Source organism: Nymphalis io, chromosome Z, assembly GCF_905147045.1.
Source record: "Nymphalis io chromosome Z, ilAglIoxx1.1, whole genome shotgun sequence".
Taxonomy (NCBI): Eukaryota; Metazoa; Arthropoda; class Insecta; order Lepidoptera; family Nymphalidae; genus Nymphalis; species Nymphalis io.
In genome coordinates this window covers 13,347,161-13,369,702 of record NC_065918.1, presented here as the reverse complement: position 1 = coordinate 13,369,702, position 22,542 = coordinate 13,347,161, and the positions used below count along the sequence as shown (strand labels likewise).

Below are 22,542 nucleotides of genomic sequence, written 5' to 3'. Positions count from 1 at the left end.
TGAACGAGACTTCCGAGTGGTGGTTGAGGACACCCTATCGAAGGAACACACAATCTTTGCTGGTTTTCCTCAAGGCAGCGGCCTGTCACTTGTGTTGTACACCAACTTCACCGATATCATCCCCGTTGCATCTGGAGCCACTCTAAACCACTTCGCTGACGATATGGCGTAAATCACCACGTCGCTTAACGCCTGGCCTGCTTGGTTAAAGATGTAACGAGTGCTCGATGCTCTTCCCGATTGGCTCGCAAGATGGAGTCTCTCGGTAAAGGTGATCGAACTTACTGGGCCTTACTCAGGGCCACTGGGGATCTCATCCGTCAGGGAGGACCCTGCCGGATGAGGTCGCACTCTGACATGAGACTTACCTCGCAACGCCACGGATCTGTTACCACTGAATCTGACCGCAGCAAACCAGCATGACGCTAACACCGGACTGACCAATATATGAGCATCAATACTAACCACTAATATAATATATAAATATATATATTATATTAGTGGTAAAATAAAAATAAATGCAAGAAGTTTTATTTGAATTTGCATCCGATACAAGACAATGATGTCAATGTATTCTAATATTCGTTCTGCCATTTGGACCAACATTTTTATTGAAACGATTGCAACTACCAACGTTAAAATCGATTAATATTGCCACATGAAAAATCATAATCGGGAGCAGTTATTAAAGGCTCTAAAGTGAGGAAATGTAATGGTGTTAAAACTGAAAGATCATTTGAATCAGAACTAATCGAACACAGAGACCTTGAATTTAATATGACTTCAATTTGAATGATTATTATTTTGGAAATTTCATCAAAGGCCAAAACTTGGTATTGGCGACAAAAAGCAAATGGAAATTAAGAGCTAACTAGATATTTGAATTTAAGTATTTCTTCTTAAGAAGCATGCTGCATAAAAGGCGATAATTAAATTCAAGCACCAACAAAGTTTGTTCCATAGTAAACTTAAATTACATTGCACACGACCACATCTAACGAAGCGTGTTAAGGCTGCGATAAAATTGTCCGTCGATAGGGTGGAATTAGCCTCTATATGCCTTATCCATTTTAGCCACGCGATATGAACCTATCCACACTCATGAATATGTCAAAATTATTAAAGCAATAAAAATTGTCTTTGATCCCATCTCGATCTTTCATAAGATAGTATTGACAGTCCACCTCAAGGTAAGTAAGCTCAGGGACTAATTGTCCCTGAACGATTTAACTATAAATACCACGCAAATGTTGCTCGATTATTACGTTAAAGGTAGAGGTCCTGGGTTTCGGTACCGAAAATGTAGCAACTTACTTCACTATGGGGATGGCTCGTACCACATTGGGACAGACGCAAGGTCCAACGATGAACGGGTCTGTTACTGCAGATCTGGAGAACATCGGGCTCCACAAGGTATTACGTTCCATCAATGCTTACTTTACTTACAAAAGATTGGAAGGTCACTTGAAGGGGGGTTGCGTGACGATTTCCGTCAGTTTACTCTACTGTAAGTCGCGTAAAAGAACTTCGTTCCAAAAAATACAGCGTGCATGACAATCGAAATTGATTAAGTGTTGTAGCTGCCATAAATATTCGTTGGATAAACATGAAAGTAAAATTGTACTCTAAAGATGTTTCTTTGTAAAATGTAAAATTGTACTCTAAAGAGGCTGTGGATGAAATTTTGTCGCCCAAGTTAAGCGTGATTGTAAAGGCGCAAATGTACAAACGACACTGACGAACAACAAATATAGCAGATAATTTAAATTGTTTTGTTTATTTTATATATACTCGAATAAATAAATTTTCAACTATTAATTAACAAAGTTCAAAGTCGAAAATATTTATTCTATACAGAATTGTTACACTTACATTGATTGATTGCCATAAATCTACCACCGGTTCGTAAATAAAGACCTGAGAAAAACCGGCATTATAAACTCAACGGTTTTTTTATATCTCATTTTTTTATTTAAATAAAATAATATAATTATATTTTTCTATTTAAAATGGCCTGGAGGCGATCGTTTCATTTCCAGTGAGCAATCATCTAAAAAGTCATTGGTCGTGTAATATCCTTTAGCATACAAGCGTTCCTTAACGATTAAAAATTCACAAGTGAATATTTTTGAACGTTCTCTATGATTCTGTTGGAAAAGCGTATACACTGTCCCATAAAAGACTTACTCACACTGTGTACAGTAGTACTGTGTATAGTAGTTGTAAGTTTATACTTGTTTCTGGTGTTAACAGTATGTACGTCACAATTTCTGTGAATTTTTTTATGTTTTTGCGTACATACAATCAAATATATATATATATATATATATATATATATATATATATATATATATATATATATTGAGAAGCGACTCCCTCTTCTCCAGTACAAAAATTCTATTAATATCCGCTGCATTACCCCATAGAAGTAGAACGCCATAATACATTATTCAACCCAAGATTAGAAAAAATCTAAGCTTCGGTTTCGCTTTGTTTACGTTAGTTTCGATATAAATTCTAAGAAATTATATGAGAGCAACCATACCATCGTTACCATAAACGGGAACAATATTCATGAAAAAGCGTAAGCGTAAGCGTACGAGAAAACTCCTTTGATAACCTGTCTTGATTTTTTTTTTTCGATGAATAAAATCTATTCAAAATAATTGCTTTTTTATGTTTCGTAAATAATAAACAGAAACATTGACTTTTATTACTTTTTTATACGATCACCTTTCCTAGCTAACGCACTGGAGGTTCACCTGATGGAAAATGACTACCACCACCCATGGACACCAACAACACCGGAGAGTTTGCAGGCCTCAGAGTTACTAACGTTATTTATCGTTGAGGAATGCGTTATTCTCAACGGCATATATATTTTTTTTTGTAATAAAATGAATGTTTTTCAAAACATAACAACAAACAGGCATTAGCGGAATGCGGAAAAATCTTATTAGTAGATCATATAGATATCTTGAAACGACCGATTAAGAGTATTTTAGGGAGAAGTGCTGGTGGTTGAGTATCTAGAGCTAATGTTTCTAAAGAATATTTTTATCTGATGCCAAAGCAACTGATCGTAATTAGTATGGCTAAAAGCGTATACCAAGATATATTATACCTTAAAAGCTGGGATATTGATGTTGTGAATAGTAAAACAGTTGCATTTCATCACAATTACCATTATATTTTAAATTAACGTGTGAATTCGCCCACATTTGCAGCTTACTAAAACTATAACAACATACATGACTTTAATTGTATGGCATCGTCAGACAGTGGGCGAGACGGGACGGCAATGGAGCGTATGCATCTGTAATATACTAGTTAGTATAGAAGAAGGCCACGCCCCACTGTTTGTGTGACTACTAATATACTCTTAGAACAACACTCGCAATCGTCATGTCAGCGTTGCTTCGTCGTCCCGCCCCGTCAGCCGCCCGACCGAGGCTTAACTGTGAGTAACATTTGAAATACGATAATAATCATCGAAGTAATACGTATATTATCATGTTTCGTAATATCTAGTAACGTTTTATCAGTTCCGTGGTACACTAAAATAGACTTAAAAATAAATCCATATTATTACCAATTAACGTTATTGAATCAAAACCATATTGGTGTTTAAAAACAAATCATAGAAACTTATGGATCAAGAATACGTACTATAACATTATTTTTTTTTTATTCAAATTCTCTAACATTTTTATCTTACATTTATAATAGTGTAAATTATAGCTTATTCTGTGCGTTAATGTGACAAATATGTTTCAAAATTTTGCTCTTATATTACGAAAAAAATACACTTTATAAAGATTATTTTGTATACATAAAATAAGCTATAAAATAATCTAAAATCTACACGACTTCGATTGAGTTTTAACATTAAACAATAAATAACATACAAAATCGAAGCCTTCAAAAGTTCACACAATAAACCGGTAATGTTAGGTTTTTATATTTTTATTATTATATATTATATTATTATTTCAGATGCAAAAATAATTATATAAATGAAATTCATTTTGGCATTCGTTTTCCGGTATTAATAATCAATACATTTTTTTAATTAGCAAAATGAAATAACATGAAACATTAGACAGATTATTTATATTTATAATATATATTTCAGTCATATATAAGTATAGCAACACTAGTGAATGTTAACAATAATCCTAATGCTATTCGTGATTATTAATAAATCAACGTATAGCCTAACAACAAGAGGAGTAAAGGCAAACAAACAACTTTTACATAGAATAAACGCGACATCATTGGTTTACTTCGCCTTCGCATCATTGGTTTTTCACTGTAGATTCGCCAACAAATGCCGTTTTGAATGTCCAGTCAGTATCAGTAACAGCTTGTTAATGTCCCACAGCTGGGCTAAGGGCTCCTCTATGCCACCACGCTGCTCCAATGGGGTTTGGTAGAATACACATGTGGCAGCATTTCAATGAAATTAGACAAATGCAGGTTTCCTCACGATGTTTTCCTTCACCGTCAAGCACGGAATGAATTATAAACACAAATTAAGTACATGAAAATTCAGTGGTGCTTGCCCGAGCTTGAACCCACGATCGTCGGTTAAGATTCACGCGTTCTAACCACTAGGGCATCTCGGCTTCTTGAATGTCCGCGAACTTGTAATTGAAACTTTGGAAGTAAAATTAGAGTGGTAATAGTTAGTAAGTAAAATATAAGAAGTTTGGTTAGGTTGGCTTAGTAAAGGTGCATGTCAGTCGGGGTGCATGTCAGTCACCTCCACGTGGTGCACCCTGGGCAATGGGATTGCTTTTCGACCGGGGCTGAGACTGACGCGGCGGAAGTGTCGCGGGCCGCTCCTGGTACTTCTCTGTTGCGCAGAGTGGACCAGCGAGCGGCTTCGTGGCAAGTAGGAGGACTCCGGGGTCCTTTTGGGCCGCCGGAGAGAGAGAGGAGGAGTTGGTCTCCGGAGTCCTTTCGGGCTGCCGGAGACAGGAGGAGGAGTAGAAGGAGGAGGGAGAGGCGGGTTCGCCCAGTTTCGGTGCCGATGCTGGGTGGACAGACTTCGGTCACCGCCTTCTCAAACTCGTTTCCCCAGGGGCCAGCCTGTGGTGGGACCGAGGGTCTTGCTTTCACCGGCCGGGCCAAAAGGAGAAAACCTCAATAAAAACAACCGGTGGGTCGCTCATCCAAAGCGACGGCCGCAGGCGGGGTCGCGGTGGTGTGCTAACGCGTTCCCGTAACCCCGCCACCATGCGGTGAGGCGGAAACGAGGAGGTTTTAGTGGGTAGGACGGTGGCCTTCTGCTCCGTGAGTCCTACATACCCGTCCCGGTCGTGTCCGGGCGGGAGGCGTAAATGCCTTTCCTCCTCGAAAAAAAAAATTAAATAAATAAAAAAAAAAGGTTAGCTTAGTAAGATTGTGGTACATGAAATATCTGGGCCTCACACTGGATGGTCGCTGGGGCTTCGAGGAGCACTTCGAGCGCCTAGCCCCCCGGATCGAGTAAGTAGCGGAAGCCATGCACAGACTGCTGCCTAATCTCGGGGGACCGAGACTAAGATCCAAAGTTCGCAGCGGAGAGTGGCCATCCGCATAGTGCGCGGTTATCGCACGATATCCAACGAGGCGGCAACCGTCCTAGCGCGCTTTCCGCCCTTGGATATTCTGGCGGATATGGATGTGAAGGTCTACCAACAGACCCGCATCCTCCGCCAGAACAGTGAAAGCGAGCCCACTTCGAGTGCGCTCGAGGCGTTGAAGCGGCAGGAACACCGGAGCGCTCTTGCGACGTGGCGCGACCGTCTTTGTGAAGAACGGTACGCACGCAAACGCGTCGTTGAAGCGATCCTGCCAGCCAGGCCTGCGAAAGCCTGGATGAGACGAAAGCGACGAGTCACCTTCCGACTTACGCAGGTAATGACCGGTCACGGTTGTTTTGGAGAATACCTGTGTAAGATCGGACGCGAATCGACGGCGATGTGTCACCACTGTGGCGCGGACCGAGACACCGCTTAGCATACATTGGAGGTGTGCCCCGCGTGGAGTGCGGAGAGGGAGATCCTGATCCGTGAAGTCGGACAAGACCTGTCCCTGCGAGCAATCGTGTCGGTGATGCTTCGCAGGGAATCGGCGTGGATGGCTGTAGCCTCCTTCTGTGAGACCGTCATGGTTCAGAAGGAGAGGGCGGAGCGGCAACGGGAAAGGGCCAATCCTGCTCGGCGGAGACGACGACGGCGTCGTCTTGGCCCTCCCATGAGAGCTCCGCTGAGCCACGAGTGGAGCAAAGCACGGGAGAGGCCACGGATGCGTTATGTCAACACGATCCCGCAGCCTCTCCGATCCATGCTGAGGACGGCCATCGCAGTGGTTTTAGTGTACCTTTCTGAAGGTTTCCACTGCGAGAAAAAAAAAAAGCTTAGTAAGGTTATTGTATAATAAATAAAGGTAAATTCATCACGGCATAACTATTAACAAATCGCATGGAATATGTAAATGTAAGGTTTGTTTATCTTTACTCCTTATTTCGATTGGAATTATAGTTAGTGTAGAAATCTATGTTTTGTCAAATAAATGGACTTTCTTAGAAATTCGTTTCGGAGTCAACACAGATGAGTGAACGATTTGCCTGTAAAGTTTGAATTTTTTGTTTACCGGTTTATTGTTACGTGATAATTTAAAATGTAATCAATATATATTATTGACTCTTGATCACCAAACTATTTCCCCTCATTTATATAAAATATAATAAAGTTATACAAAATTTGAAATTAACAATATTGCTTCGATATATTTTATTTTTAAGTCATTTTATGAATGTTATGTATTTAAAATATATATTTTATATATTATAACTTATTATGTATGTATATATATGATTATAGTATATTATACAAAGTATTAAGATACATTGAATGTTTTCAAATATTTGAGCACCAAATTTTAATAATTAATGTTATTATTATGACACTATATTTGAATTCATTTAAAAAATGAATTTAACGAAACTTAATAAACATCTTTAAAAAATAGTATTATCTTTAAAAAACACTTTATAAATATTTTACTTAATTAAAAATTATACATCATTATTATATAAAATTATTATATAAAATTGTAAGATTTACACTTCGAAATCATAATTAATTAGGCTTGCATTTTGTCAAGAAACAAACAATAATTATTAAGTTCCGTTTTTGTTTCTGTATTGGAATATTTCTAGTAAAATAATTTTATTTTATATAATCTTTAAAAATTTAGACGGAACGAAACACTTATCCTATATTACCATTTATTTTTCTTCGGGCTTGTATATGATATATAATGTAATGCGTACAGTTAGTCGTAGTTTCGACAACTGTGCGCGTAGTATGGACTTATATTTTACATCATATGGAGAAATGTTTACATTAAACAGGACTACCGAAGGCAATGTTAGACAGACGGACACGAAATATTACATCTTATAATTTTTTAATGTATATATTAAATTTAGATTAAAAAGTGTAGACACATAATATATCCCTACAATTTCGACCAGAGATGGGTTCCAATAAATTTGAGTATATTTATATGATTATTATATAATAAAAGGCTTAAAATCCTTCAATTATTAATATTTGGCCGATTTAAACATGTATACTTTAGGCATCAGTAAGTTTAGCCTTTGTAATTTTGATCTACCCAAATCGGTCAACGCCTTCTTTAGATAACCGACGACTAATGTCGTATCGTTTTTGCCAGTGAATACAAAATTTCTTTCCAGGTAATTGTTGGCTAAGGAAACGGCTATTAGATTATACGCCGATTCAAGTTGATTGGTCGAAGGCTTCTCTACAGTATAATTACCTAAAACAAAAGATTAAAAATATATATTATGTCCGTTCATTCGTAAGGACACCATCGTAATATGGTTATGAGAAATAAAACGTTCATTAAGTATTCATTCATTTCATTAAATATTTCCAAATGATATCCTATCGTAGAATTACTAATACTTTCATGAGCTTTTGGATAATGAAATGTCTTCGGTGAAAATAAGAAATGATTTATTAACACTGCACGCAAAGTACACAAAGTCAATATAACAAATCGCACAGAGATCCAGAGCCTTCGCCAAAGTCGCGGGGTATCTTCCTTAGTCTTAGCTTCGCAAAGATATTATCACTATCGCTTTCGGAAGTAAGCTGACTACCCCGTCGCGAACTCCCTATTTTATATCGCTATTATTTCATATAGAGAACATTCTTGAAATACATAACGCACTCTTAAAAACAGCTTAATAGAACTAAATAAACCCGAAATTACGTTTTACTAAATAAGGTATATTTTTGTATATGTCTAACGGTCATTGAACTTTCCCGAATTATTCGGTAAACATTTGAACTATCTACTAGATATTTCTTGATCGATCGATAGACCACATAAAAAACTATCATGTGTTTTTACGAAATACCTATTAAACGCTGCATTTAGAAAATACCACGGCCGCAACATTAACCCCTCCTTAGCCATACTCGTCCTGTATATCATAAGTCCTGTGATTTCGTTTCATGTGATATGGTTAACGTGAACTATTTTCAATTTTCCTCTTTGTTCATTTTTAATGCGATGTGTTGTTGTTAATTCTTGTTATTACAGTGTTCAGTCCTTCCCTGCGACCTTGCAGTTTCGGAGACTTCTCTTTAAAGTGCCATCCATTCTCTACTAAAGTGCCATATTCAAACGACCATACCATATGGTATTACCAATTCGATCGTATCGGGTCTTCATATTCGTATCCTTTAAACTACTAACCATCTTGTTCACTTCATCCAACTAATTTGGTTGTCAGAGATTTACTTCGTAATATCCGTACGAGGGTTTCATACTTGTGGCATTATTTGCAGAGCAAGATCTTTGTGATAGAACGTCAGCATTGCTGTGGCGCATGTGTGGTTAACGTTAACTATTTAATGGATTAAAAAGATCTGGAGCGAAAAAGTGCACAAAATAACTAACCTTTTTTAAAGTAAAGAACACTTAAAACTAAATTGCCATTGATATCAAAGTATCGTCTATACGAAGCCTGGGAAAACTTTCTTTAGTAACATTGTTAAACATTCGGTAAGCCATACAGAATTTTATACTGCCATAATTTTTCAAACCATATCTAAGGACTACCGGTAATTAACTCGGCCTCGTAGGCGGTTCGATTATTCCATTGTTAGCCTTTCTTCGTTTACTTAACTTCAGCTTCCTTGGCTCATATATCAAGGTCTTCTTTTGACAGGTCTTGCATTGCGTGTGTCAATTCGATGGTTCACAAGGCCAGTTCTTCCAAATCATTATTTGTTGCAAAGATATCACCAAATTTTATTAATAAGTCGTAATAATAATAACAAACCTTTTATTTATTTCCACCTCAAGTATTTACATTTCAAATGTTTGTTAGCCGTGTTAGTACATTTTAACTTATTAATCTGGTATTATTTTGATTAATTGTCGTCTCGTGGATCTTGTTTGGGTGAAGATAATCCAATCCAGATAGGATTGGATTATCGATATCTTGCGAGGTATTAACAATATCATCAGTCCACCGTTTTGTTGATCTGCTGACGCTTTTTTTTCCTGATGGCCCTTTTAAGTTCATAAAATCGTTATGACATATCCATATCCTCGAGATATGACCAGCCCATTGCCGTATAATCTTAAAGCCTGTGCTAAAGCATGTGTAATTTCTATTATCCATATATTTTATGTAGTTGTCATTTGTACTTGTACTAATCTTTTCCTATTCGTGTTTATATTCTGGATTAGAGAGTCCAACTCTAGCACTCTTGTCCAAGCAAATGTATCATTGTTCCAAATTTCCTAGTTGTTTTCGCAAGTACAACAACATCATCTGCGAACCTCAAATGGTTCTGTTTGATAAGCTGTCGTTGATGCGAAGAATCCATTTCTACTTGTTCCCTACGTGGAAAACTTTTCCTTTACGCTGTAATACCGGTATCCGACTTTTGACACCAAAAATTACGAAATGACAAAATGAGATGTAAATCAAAATAATCACATTGCCGCTGTACGTCAAATACAATATAACAAATCGCAAAGCCGTTCACAAAGTTGCAGTCTTCGCTTAAGCAGCGGATATCTTTATTTTTTTCGCTTTGCAAAGATTTTATCAATATCGCTTGCAAAAGTAAACTGATTACACCGTCGCGGAATTCGCTATTTTATATCGCCATTATTTACTATCGAGACCATTCTTGAAATATTTAGAAACATAAGTTACATAACAATAAACAACAATTAACAATAATGATCTTCCTAAGCTCGCGCTTAAAGCACTTTTAATAACAACTTATTAGAACTAAAGAAACCCGACCATACCGTAACAGCCTGTGAATGTCCCACTGCTGGGCTAAAGGCCTCCTCTCCTCTTTTTGAGGAGAAGGTTTGGAACTTATTCCACCACGCTGCTCCAATGCGGGTTGGTAGAATTCACATGTGGCAGAATTTCAGTGAAATTAGACACATGCAGGTTTCCTCACGATGTTTTCCTTCACCGTAAAGCACGAGATGAATTATAATCACAAATTAAGCACATGAAAATTCAGTGGTGCTTGCCCGGGTTTGAACCCACGATCATCGGTTAAGATTCACGCGTTCTTACCACAGGGCCAACTCGGCTTTTTCGGCAACCCGACTATACTTTTTAATAAATAAGGTCGAATTTCGAGGAATACTTGTTAAACATTTGAGCTACAGTCTAAATTATTTGCTCCATCGGACTATGCGTTTTACGAAAGTTTTATTTGGAAAATACCGTTGTAACTATACTTAAGCTACATATTATTACCTTTTCTTTCATTTGTCATAGGTACAGTTCAGCTATATATGTAAATTTTATAAGCTTTTTTACACACAACAATGCCAATGCAGTCGAGAATGTGATTTTTATAAGTGATATATCTATAATTATTGTCAAAGAGCTGTCAACCCTGAAATACTAATTTAATTACCTTATAGAATTGTAATATATATAGGGGAATCCCGCATACCAGGAAACCGTTAAAAATGAACTTTTCTGCTACTGACTAAGATGATTTAAAAAAACACGGCTTTCGGATTGTATATCTCATCTATAAAATAATGAATAAGCATTTAAGGCGTTGATTGTTTTAAAGACAAACTTAAAGTAACAGCCTGAAAATGTCCCACTGCTGGGTTAAGGCCTCTTCGCCTTTTCGAGGAGAAGCCTTAGAGCTATTAAGACAAAACACATGAAAATCATAAACGAATTACAAAGAGATGTTTTTATTAATGCAAATAGCTTCAGAACCAATTAATTATAATCTTATAAAATGCCGACGCATGCCGTCTTGATTAGTAAGACAAACTGGCTCTAGAAATCGCCCAAGCCTTAAAAGCCAAAAATGCATAGCCTATTCAAATAAGTTAATGACTTACCAATAAATGCGATGACAAGGCCATTAAGGTCCGGATACAGTGGTGACGGCTCTTCCCAACCGAGACATTCGTAGATAAATCCATCGGTAGAAACCGCAAAGTTAAACGGCAATGTTTCATTATCATCCAATTTCGCCTGAAATTAAGATTAACATTACATCCACGTGTAACATTTAAAATTCATTTCTAAGTATTATTTCAATGTGATTTCTTGCATGCCCTAAGTGTACAGGAATAAGTTAATAGGAACAGTTTGATAGATACCATATTAGCATCGATTATGGTTGAAAATGAAAGAGTTATTAAGTTCAGTCGCATCTGCAATACTCAAAACGAAGCTCAGTTTAAATTGTACACGACCGTTACGACGTAATTTACGTACGTAATACGTTAAATTTTGCCGCAAATTCAGAATACATTTTAAAACATTGTTTTTTTTTTTATTTTATTTTTAGATTACAGATTTTATAAAAAATATATATATAAAATTATGAAAAAAAAAATTGCTTTGTTTGCAAAACAGCTAGAGTAAATATATAACATATTTGATTCATTATTATATACAAACTTAAAATCGTGGCATTTAATATTTATAAATCGCAATGCTTTTTCCAATATATTTCATTGTCAGTAAAAAATACAAATATTTTATACGTCATTTTTAATATATGTATATTTCATTAAAAACTATTGGCATAACGACGTTAAATGCTGTTATGGATAACTTTATCGCGGTAACCCAGGCAACATTCGCCGTATAAGCACATAAATCAAAATCACTCCTAAGAACCTTGGTTGCGTCACAAGTTGCCATTTATAATAAAATAATACAAATATTTCACAAAGCATATAAAAAAATTCAACAAAACATCGAACATTGACTTTGCAGAGCACGATGCTAGTTATTATTAAGAACCATTATATGAGCCAAAACGCATAGTAGTAGGCTAGCGTCTCACTATGATTGATATATTTTACACCAAATCATTAAATAAAAAATCAAAAAGTACCAGAGACCAGAACTCTTCTGTACTTCAGAAAGGTACGTTAGCTATCATTCGAAACAATTCACTGAGACGTAACTCATTATTATTAAAGCAACTATTAGCACTATTTTCGATATTTTTCACAATGAATTATCAAAATTCGATAAGACTAACAATAATAAATAAAGAACTGACGCATTATTGTGTTCCGGTTTGAAGGGTGAGTGAGCCAGTGCAATTACAGGCACAAGGGACATAAAATCTTAGTTCCCAAGGTTGGTGGCGCATTGGCTATAAGCGATGGTTGATATTTCTTACAATGCAAATGTCTAAGGGCGTTTGGTGACCACTTACCATCAGGTGGCCCATATGCTCGTCCACCTTCCTATTCTATAAAAAAAAAAATTATCTAACAATAATCTTCATCTAATATTTCCAATCAATGGATTAGTTAATTTTTATTGTTAAGCAAATGTCATACCTGCATTGCTCTCATCAGTTGCATGCAAGTATCCTTCCCTTGACACTGGCCCGTGTCTGTCTGTTCGATCACCACGGACTTTGCTTTGAAGGTCAAATGATCCTCATCTTCAAAACGCGCGGGGCTCGTTTCGTCCCACTGGGCTCGAGCCACGAATAGAGGCATCTCGATCGGAGGCAACATATTATCTGAAAATAAACCCGTATAAGTTTCTTCTATTTTAATTTATTTTAATTGTACTTCAAAAATCGATAATTATTATTATTATTTGGATATAAATAATAAAAAGAGTCGTTTACCTGCATCGCTTTGCAATATCAGTAGATAAACGCCAATCGCAAATCCACTTAGCAGCAAAAGAATCATCATGCTGACAATACAGGCCGTGACGACGTTAGCGGTGTCGCTCACACGCGGAAAGCGACGCAGGAGCGGCGTGTCCTCCGACGGGTGTTGGAGTTCATCATCAGCATGATATGAACTGTGTCGAGATTCATGATCTGAACAAACAAGGTAAAGAAAATTGTACCGGAGGCCATTTCATATTAACATATTTAATAGAATTTAAATTTATCTGATATCTTTATTTTTTTCTTTTTTTGTTGAGGTTTGGCGGTAGGATATCTGATGAGTAGGTTGTACATACCCGGGCGGGTTTGCATAAAGCCCTACCATAAATCAAATTAATAAAATTCCTTAGTTTCAGAGTACATTGTAAGTACCTTTTCTAACCTTTCTAAAGCAAGGAATTAAATTCATTCATGCTAGCCTAAGTCGTTCTTCCTAAGTTAATCTTACGACTTTACAGATGTGGTTTCATAAAAATGATATAAATGCCAATGGTATCCCATCAGATGCGTTTGATTACTAACAAGGATAGAAATGGCCAACAAATATCACTATTTACGAAAGTCACTTACTTATAAATCGAGTCTGTAATTGAACATTTTGAATCAAGAATGCAGCGTTATATACTAGCATTATATATATTGGTGTTTCGGGTGAGTATTATTACTGATGATTTATTTTTACAACCCTATTAAACTTGGAATGTTTTGTTACTTTGTTTAGGTCAAATCTTGTAAGCTCAATTAGAATCACTTTAACTTATCTTGTGTAGAGTTGAAATTTGATGATGATGCATTATTATTATAAATGTGACCTAAATTTACACCACAATTTTTAGATACTCATCGGCTCCAGACGAAGGAATCCTTAATGACTAACGGCTTAGACATTTAGATTACGATATTTTATTTTTATATAAAATATATTTGTAATAGTATAACATGATAGTATTCATATGAAACTATGAGTCTTAAGTAAACGGTTGCATTTTATATTTTGAATATTTCTATCGAATTTAATCAATACAATCAAGAAAGCCGAGATGGCCTAGTGGTTAGAACGCGTGAATCTTAACCGATGATCGTGGGTTCAAACCCGGGCACGCACCACTGAATTTTCATGTGCTTAATTTGTAATTATAATTCATTTCGTGCTTGACGGTGAAGGAAAACATCGTGAGGAAACCTGCATGCATCTAATTTCATTAAAATTATGTCACATGTGTATTCTACCAACCAGCATTGGAGCAGCGTGGTGGAATAAACTCTAAACCTTCTCCCCAAAAAGCGAGAGGAGGCCTTTGCCCAGCAGTGGGACATTAACAGGCTGTTACTAATCAAGAAACAACAACAACTAAAGAACTAAAGCAGCGTAAGTAATACAGCCAAATCAGCTTGCGAGACGTTTTTGCGTTTGTAGTAGTGAATGGTCAAGAAATAAATATATATAAACAAAAACTATTTTTAATTTTTATCAGTAGTATAAAATGTTAGTTACCTAGCCTAACTAAATATGAAGTTAATTATTTATCTATAGTAATATTGTAGAGGTAAAATTTAAAACTCAAAACCTACTAAACCGCTTATAAAAAAAAAATTACATTTTATTTTCAAAAAAATTATAGATTTAAATCAAAAATCTAATCCAAGGTATCACTTTCTTTCTATAAAAGTCATTAGTGACTTAACGTGCGCTGCGTAAAATATTGATGATACCAAAAATAATGTATCGCATGTTTATAGTACTTCATTACCTACAAAAAAGTCCGCAATATCTAACTATTACTATTAAATCGCAATAAAGGGTTTTTTTTCAAACTAGTCAATAAAAACCACGGGTAGAATCGAAATATGACTTTCGTAATAATTATAATAAAGGTTGATTATATACATGTAAATTCGTCTTTAAATTATTCGAATCGGACCTTTCGTTTAGAAGTTAGGACTAATAATGCAAAAAAAAAGAAAAATGCCGCGGCGTGAGCGAACACGGATATCGGGAGAGAACGGTACTACATCTACTATTTAGTCTATTATTTATCTGAACCTTTTATTATTTGTAATCTATAAATATTTGAATAGCACGTTTTTTTAATTTTATTGATTTTTTTAATTATTTAAAACTTTAAAACGCTATATGGGCATAAATATCGATTGGCGAATGTTTTTTTTTATTTTATACCACCTGATGGTAAGTGGTCACCAACGCCTTTAGACATTGACATTGTAAGAAATGTCATCGCTTACATATCCAATGCGCCACCAACCTTGGGAACTAAGATTTTATGTCCCTTGTGCCTGTAATTACACTGGCTCACTCACCCTTCAAACTGGAACACAACAATATCGAGTACTGCTGTTTTGCGATAGAATATCTGATGAGTGGGTGGTACCTACCCAGACGAGCTTGCACAAAGCCCTACCACCAGGGCATACTTAAGGGTAGGGTAGGGTATACTTAATTGATTAAAAAATGCACGGGATATAATCCTTATTTTACCCGCACGAAGTTGGTTCGGCGAATTATTTATCTGCTGATGATTCACACAAACGCAAAAATGTTTGAAAGCTGATTTGAATGTGTCAGCGTCGAAAATAAGCGCTCATTTTAGTATTTTATAGTCTAATATCACAAGAAATACGAAATGTTAAAATATTTGAATGTTTTATAATAATATCTCAACTATCTAAATAATTATCAATTCTCAAGAGCTTAGCTTCATTTAATGATATAGGACTGGGATCTAACTGTATTATAAAAGTAAATGAGTAAAACTTATATCAAACAAACAATCGAAACGTCACGTAGATTAAGATTAAAAATAAAAGGGAATATTTGACCACTGATTATGCTAGTATAAGGATTATGGCTACAAAGAGCTCTTGTAGAAGAGGTACCACCAGATCAACTTGTTCTACCGACAATCAGCACAACTATAAAGTATGATGGTTGAAAGAATCAGAGTAACTCCTGGGACAAGAATACTATATTAGAACCCGTGGTTAGCAGCTGATATATGGCGTCAGCGGTTATGGGCGAAGATGACCACACCATCAAGTGACTAAATCGCTCCGGACGAGACAATGACAAGTAAAATAGTAATCAAATAGATAATTCGAAAAATTAAACGTAAAAAGTAATTCTAATATATATTTTTTGTATTTTAAATAACTAGGCAGACTGTTAAATGGGTCAGCTGATTTGAAGAGACACTAACGCCCTTAGATTTGCAGTGTTAGACCTATGAACGACTCCTTACATCGCCAATGTGCCACCAACCTTGGGAACTAAGATGTTATGTCCTTGTGCCTGTAGTTACACTGGCTCACTCACCCTTCAAGCCGTTATACAATATTAAGTATATAGGATAATAAATAAAAAGTATTGCTGTTCGGCGATAGAATGTTTGATGGGTGGTACCTAACCATCAAATAAAATTAATGTCAAATTTACGATTTATAGAAACATATTTGTTTTAAATATATCAAAATAGTATATTACATCAAGAAATAAACAATTAAAATATATAAATGTTGATACGTAACTGTTTAAATGATAAAGCGTGAACTCGATCATATTTCATTTTATATTAATAAATTACATATTTCACAGGTTCACATATTACACAGCACTTGGTAACATTGCGACTAATATAGGATGTGATAAACGTATGCCTACATACATGTATCATTTGACATAATACAGCACCATTCATTTTCTTATCTAGGGAATTTACAATGGTCTCTGGTAAAAAAAAAAACCAGTAATATGAATAAGTAAGCAATGAGCCTTTAATCGACGTTTAAGCAAATTATCTCCTTACTCAGAAACATTGTATAATGGCTGTTTGAACACTGATTTCTCTCTTTTCGTCATTATTGATTTGACATCCGAAAGAAGACAGATTAATTATACTTATCACTCCCTTAACATCGAAAGTTATCATACACGCGATACTATTATTTATAAATACCTGACATTGATGATATAACTTGTATTAAACAAATTTTAATTATTTTATAATTTAGCACGAATACAAAGTTTATGATTTTGAACACCACTTTATTAAAGGGTATAACGAATCGATACTAAGCTTTCTTCATAAAGCAAGTCAATTTTATGTAATGTTATTTAAATATATAATTATTATATACAAACAAAGATATAATGTTGGTAATAAATAAACATACTAGACAATACTTATCTGTATATAATGATGATAATGTAAACACTATAATGTGTAAATTAGTTGGTAGTGAGTTTAGAATACTGGTTGCAGTATAATATATTTAATACATTTAAATTAATGATTTTATTGATTGGTTGTTTAAATTTTTGTAATATTGTCCCATAAGATATATTTGCGAAATGTTAAACTTCCCTTTGTTCAAGTTCAGTGATATATAGTGAGGAAATTATAAATGGATGTATAATTATTATTATTTTAATAATATTACCAATTCCAAAAAATAATAAATAAATAAGAGTAATCTGAATCCAACTAACTAACTAATCTTGATGAACTGAGAAGCAGCACATTGATTTTATTAATAAACATTGGAAACATATTTTTATTAACGAACATAATGCCTTATAATGTCATCAATAAGTTAAATATGTCAATCAATCATCAATACCATTTAAAGATGTCATCATTCGAGAGTTCACATCGCAAGACTAATGATTTATTAGGATTTATTAGAACGATTCTCTTATCAGAAGTGCAAATGTAATAAGGTCACGAAAAGATAAAGTAATGCAAATATTTTAGCTATAAAAATTAAAGGTAAATAAAATGGTAACTATAACTTAGTTACTTTATGGTAATTTTGCTATGGGCGATGTTATTATTTTTTTTTAATCAAATTATTCGTTTTTTTTTTTATTCGAACATGTTAAAAGACATAACTAACAAAAATTTTAGACTTAAGTAGGGTGTTTTCGAAGCGAATGCTTACAATAACAGCTTACCGACAAAATGCAGTAACAAGATTTGCACATCCCTATAATATAAGCAAAAAAATTAGTAATGGAATTTATCATCTTTATAGAGAGGTCACAGTAACAAAAAACTAATTTGTTAAAACCTCTCTCACACCATCTATTGCAAAATTGGATGGACTAATTCAAAAGCGTGGGACACAGTTACGTGTGCGATAAGTAACTGTGCCCCAATGGGATCAATACAATAAGGATGCTGGGAACAAAGAACTCTGTGAAGATAAAGTGTTCTAAAACATATATTATAATATTATTTATCTAAAAAAAAATTATAATATATTAGAACTTAGTAACAAATGCATACTTATTACCAATTACTTGAACTTATAGGGCATTATTTTTCTCGGCTTCTGAACTGTGAAAGTACTAGCCAGTAATCAGCAAACACAACTGTATGTACTTAAAATGATGAACAATCCATGAATACATGGATATCTAAAACATTCAAAAATATGTACAAAATTGTTATAAATAATTACTGAGATGCTAGTTCACCTTACATATGATATTATCACTGTAAGATTATTTTATATAATAAATGGTCTAATCTTAAGTAATCTTAAACAATAAAAGGTAAATGGTGCTTGCTAGCTCACTTTTTCTATTGTATATAAATATTATATGTAGTTCTCAATTTGTTTACTATATTATGCATATATGTCTTATTGTTTTAGAACTAGTAATAAATGAGAAATATTTAATATTTTGTATAAACAAAAAGATATTCAAATAATATATTGTACAACTTTTTATACTAAAATCAAATTAAAAAAGGTTTCAACAAAAAACTCTTTTTTAATTTGAATACAATACATACTTATTCATCAGGGCCAGTTCCTAACTTAGCAACTTTAATGCTTCTAAAACAGCATTTCCAACAACTATAAATCATGTTAGAATATTATTACTTTATTTTTATTGTGAAATATAATAAACAGTTTTAAAACCCTCAAGTAACACTGAAAAGTGTGATTCGAGTCTTTATACAAACAAGAAATTAACATTAAAAAAAATACAAACAAAGAAAAGTAAGAAGGAATATGTAAATTTTTTGAGTAAATTAATTAGCTAACAGTAATAAATTAGCTAACATATGATTATAAAATTGTCAGTATCACTGGTAAGACATAGTATTGTTTGTAAATTTTTCCTGTTCATTTTATTATAGATATTTTATGAAAGCTTACCGACAGGTGATATAAGTGGCTGCATTTTAAATCACTAATACTATCATTCTTAAATTAACTTTTTTCTTTATATATAATTTCACCGCTATGGTATGTAATAATCCAACCATTTAATTTAGAGTGTTCTAAACTACATTTTTATTTGACATGTAGGAAAGACAATGTAGAGAAATATAATTTAATTAGGTACCTAATTACTATTGATTAATTTAAAAACGCTAAAAGTGCTGCCAACTGTTTCATGGTAGAGGTAAATCAGTGTTTACACTTTCTACCTTTAATATTATTGTCCCTGGAACTCGCTGGAATAGATTCTTGTACCAACCTTATAATTTAAATATTTGAGCTACCAGTTAAAAAAAAAATTGTCCACTTATAAGGTACAAACAATAAAACCGAAAATCTTTAAGCATATTATAAAGAGCCTATATATTTGCGTATTATTAGTATTGACTTTTAGTGATGCCGGTTTTTATTGATCAGATCAATGAGGAATACTATTAGTAGATAGGTATGTTCTATTTGTATAGATGTACAGAGGCGCACGAAGTGCATACTGCACATGCGTTAAATTTATTGATTTACAGAATGCTTTTCAATGTATGTTTCAATAAATAATAAGATAATGCTTTAAAGGATAAGTGTAAATAATATTTTGATAATACTAATACATGTTAAATACATTTATTTACTGGTGGTAGAGCTTTGTGCAAGCTCGTCTGGGTAGGTACCACCCGCTCATCAGATATTCTACCGCAAAACAGCAGTACTTAGTATTGTTGTATTCCGGTTTGAAGGGTGAGTGAGCCAGTGTAATGGCAGGCACACGGGACATAACATCTTAGTTCCCAAGGTTGGTGGCGCATTGGTGATATAAGCAATGGTTAATATTTCTTACAATGCCAATGTCTATGGGCGTTGGTGGCCACTTATCATCAGGTGGCCCATATACTCGTCCGCCTTCCTATTTTACTAAAAACAAAAAAAACCTTTACCGAACTTTTTATTCGTATTTTACAGAATTAAATTGAAATAATGTTAAATATTCTAAATTGCCGTATACGTCATCTTCAAAGCAAATTCAGAAACATGTTTTTTTTCTTTTGCCCAGTTTCAGCTCTAAATTAATTACTATGCATTGATATTATCTGGACAATTCTAATTAAGCTTAAGATTTTTTTTCTATGTAACTGCTGCTGCTGTTTACACAGATAAATATAGCAGAGCCAAGCCAATTTCTCAACAGCAGTTACTTGCTATGCATCTGCTAGGATAAAGTATCCTCACAGTTACATAGCAAGTGGGTAATATGACCGATTACCCATTGGCTTACTGAGTACACACGGACCTCATTATAAAAAAAAGCCGAGATTGCCTAGTGGTTAGAACGCGTGAATCTTAACCGATGATCGTGGTTTCAAACCCGGGCAAGCACCACTGAATTTTCATGTTAATTTGTGTTTATAATTCATCTCGTCCTTGACGGTGAAGGAAAACATCGTGAGGAAACCTGCATGTGTCTAATTTCATTGAAATTATGCCACATGTGTATTCTACCAACCCGCATTGGAGCAGCGTGGTGGAATAAGCTCCAAATTTTCTCCTCAAAGGGGAGAGGAGGCCTTAGCCCAGCAGTGGGACATTAACAGGCTGTTACTGTTACTGTATATATATACATTATATATATATAAAATAGAAAAATAGTGTAATATGCATATTTAAGAAAACTTTAGTAAAATATTTGCTAATTAAAATTTAATTATAATATCTCAAAAAATGTGAAACTTACAAGTATTTGTTAAAAACTGCTGCATTGCGACGCTGTTGTATTGTTGAGCTGCACTGATTTTATTTTAAGATGAAAAATCTAATATTTTTTAAATAATCACCAAAAGCCTGTTAATACTTGAATACTATTTCTGCTAAAGAGAACGAAGCATGCTCCGTTTTATTGATTAATATTTTCACAATTAGTATTGCCATCATAAATAATAATTGATGTGCGTCACTCAGGCTGAAGGCTTCCATCTCTTTCTGACGTATGTTATTTACACTAAACGAATGTACCTAAGACGGCTATTTTTATTATTAAATTAGCTATATATCACTGACCACAGATTTCAAGTTGTGTAATGATGAAAAGGTTTTTACATTTACTATTTACATTGTAAGTAGCGATTTTAAAATCAGTTGTAAATTTCGTCGGATATATTAATAGATTCACATTTCTTATAAAACACACAACAGCTTAGGAACTGATATTTATTTTTTCCTTCGAGAAAAAGTCATCTTTATTGTAGGAATATTAAATTGACTTTGAATGACATCTTAAGCGTCATACTTTATAAAATATTTATTATAAACACAATTTCTCTATTAAATATATAAGGAAATTGAGTAGTCATTTATAAAAAATAATTAATACTACAAATACCCGATAAATAGTATATGTTCAATAAATGGCAATCGGATAAATGGTATAGAAGCTTATGAGCAGCAGCGCTGTCTAGCGGCGAGATACAACAATGCACCAATATCCAATTAACCGTGATCGGAACAAGGGTGAAATTGTTCAAATATATATACAATACATATGCAGTCAACAACAAAAATATTTTGGCCCGTGGAATCGGAATTAATATCGATATCTTGTCAAATGTCATATTTTGATAGCTGCTGTGACCGATAAGTTATGCCATCTAACTGAGAATACTAAATTATCGTCCATAAAAACTGGTGGACTAAATTTTATAAAATGTAAAGTATAATTATTGTAGTAGGTATTTTTTGTGTCTTTCAGGTGTTTACGCACGTACGTACGTACCTACGTAGAATGATTATAAAATGCACTGGCTTCGTTATAATCCTTTTACTAAGTATCAAACAAGGATGCCATTTGCGGCTTCCATCAATCTTCGATGTGTTCCCTAAAAGTAAAAAGATTTTACTAAATGGTAACTCTGTAACTACAACTCACTGTCAAAGTCATTCGTCCGCCAAAAGATCCTTGACATATCAACTGTCACAGAAAATATTTATAGCATGATCTTGGTTTCATGAAGTGTCAAAACGTAAAAATAATAAAGAATATATTTCATAA

General features: G+C 34.2%; 1 protein-coding gene across 3 annotated transcripts; it reads right to left on the bottom strand.

Moving 5' to 3' along the window:
- Positions 1-3,169: 3,169 nt before the first annotated feature.
- Positions 3,170-21,271, bottom strand: LOC126780522 (peptidoglycan-recognition protein 3-like). 3 transcript variants are annotated; one of them, XM_050505089.1, is made up of 5 exons: positions 21,232-21,271; positions 13,206-13,406; positions 12,907-13,094; positions 11,440-11,575; positions 3,170-7,836 (listed from the first exon to the last, which is right to left on the bottom strand). In XM_050505089.1, the coding sequence occupies exons 1-5, from the start codon at positions 21,254-21,256 to the stop codon at positions 7,601-7,603; spliced, it is 786 nt and encodes a 261-aa protein (XP_050361046.1). In that variant the 5' UTR covers positions 21,257-21,271; the 3' UTR covers positions 3,170-7,600. The 3 variants fall into 3 exon arrangements, with proteins under 3 accessions (XP_050361046.1, XP_050361045.1, XP_050361047.1); XM_050505088.1 differs by lacking the exon at positions 21,232-21,271 and adding an exon at positions 19,443-19,603; XM_050505090.1 differs by lacking the exon at positions 21,232-21,271 and adding an exon at positions 17,228-17,319.
- Between the last annotated feature and the right edge of the window lie 1,271 nt (positions 21,272-22,542).

Excerpts from the sequence above, each read along its gene's own strand:
- LOC126780522 (XM_050505089.1), bottom strand. The coding sequence starts at position 21,256 with ATGCAGCAGTTTTTAACAAATACTT. Across the intron at positions 13,095-13,205 it reads GATATTGCAAAGCGATGCAG|ATAATATGTTGCCTCCGATC; the intron begins GTAAACGACTCT and ends GTTTATTTTCAG. Across the intron at positions 11,576-12,906 it reads AACTGATGAGAGCAATGCAG|GCGAAATTGGATGATAATGA; the intron begins GTATGACATTTG and ends TCTTAATTTCAG.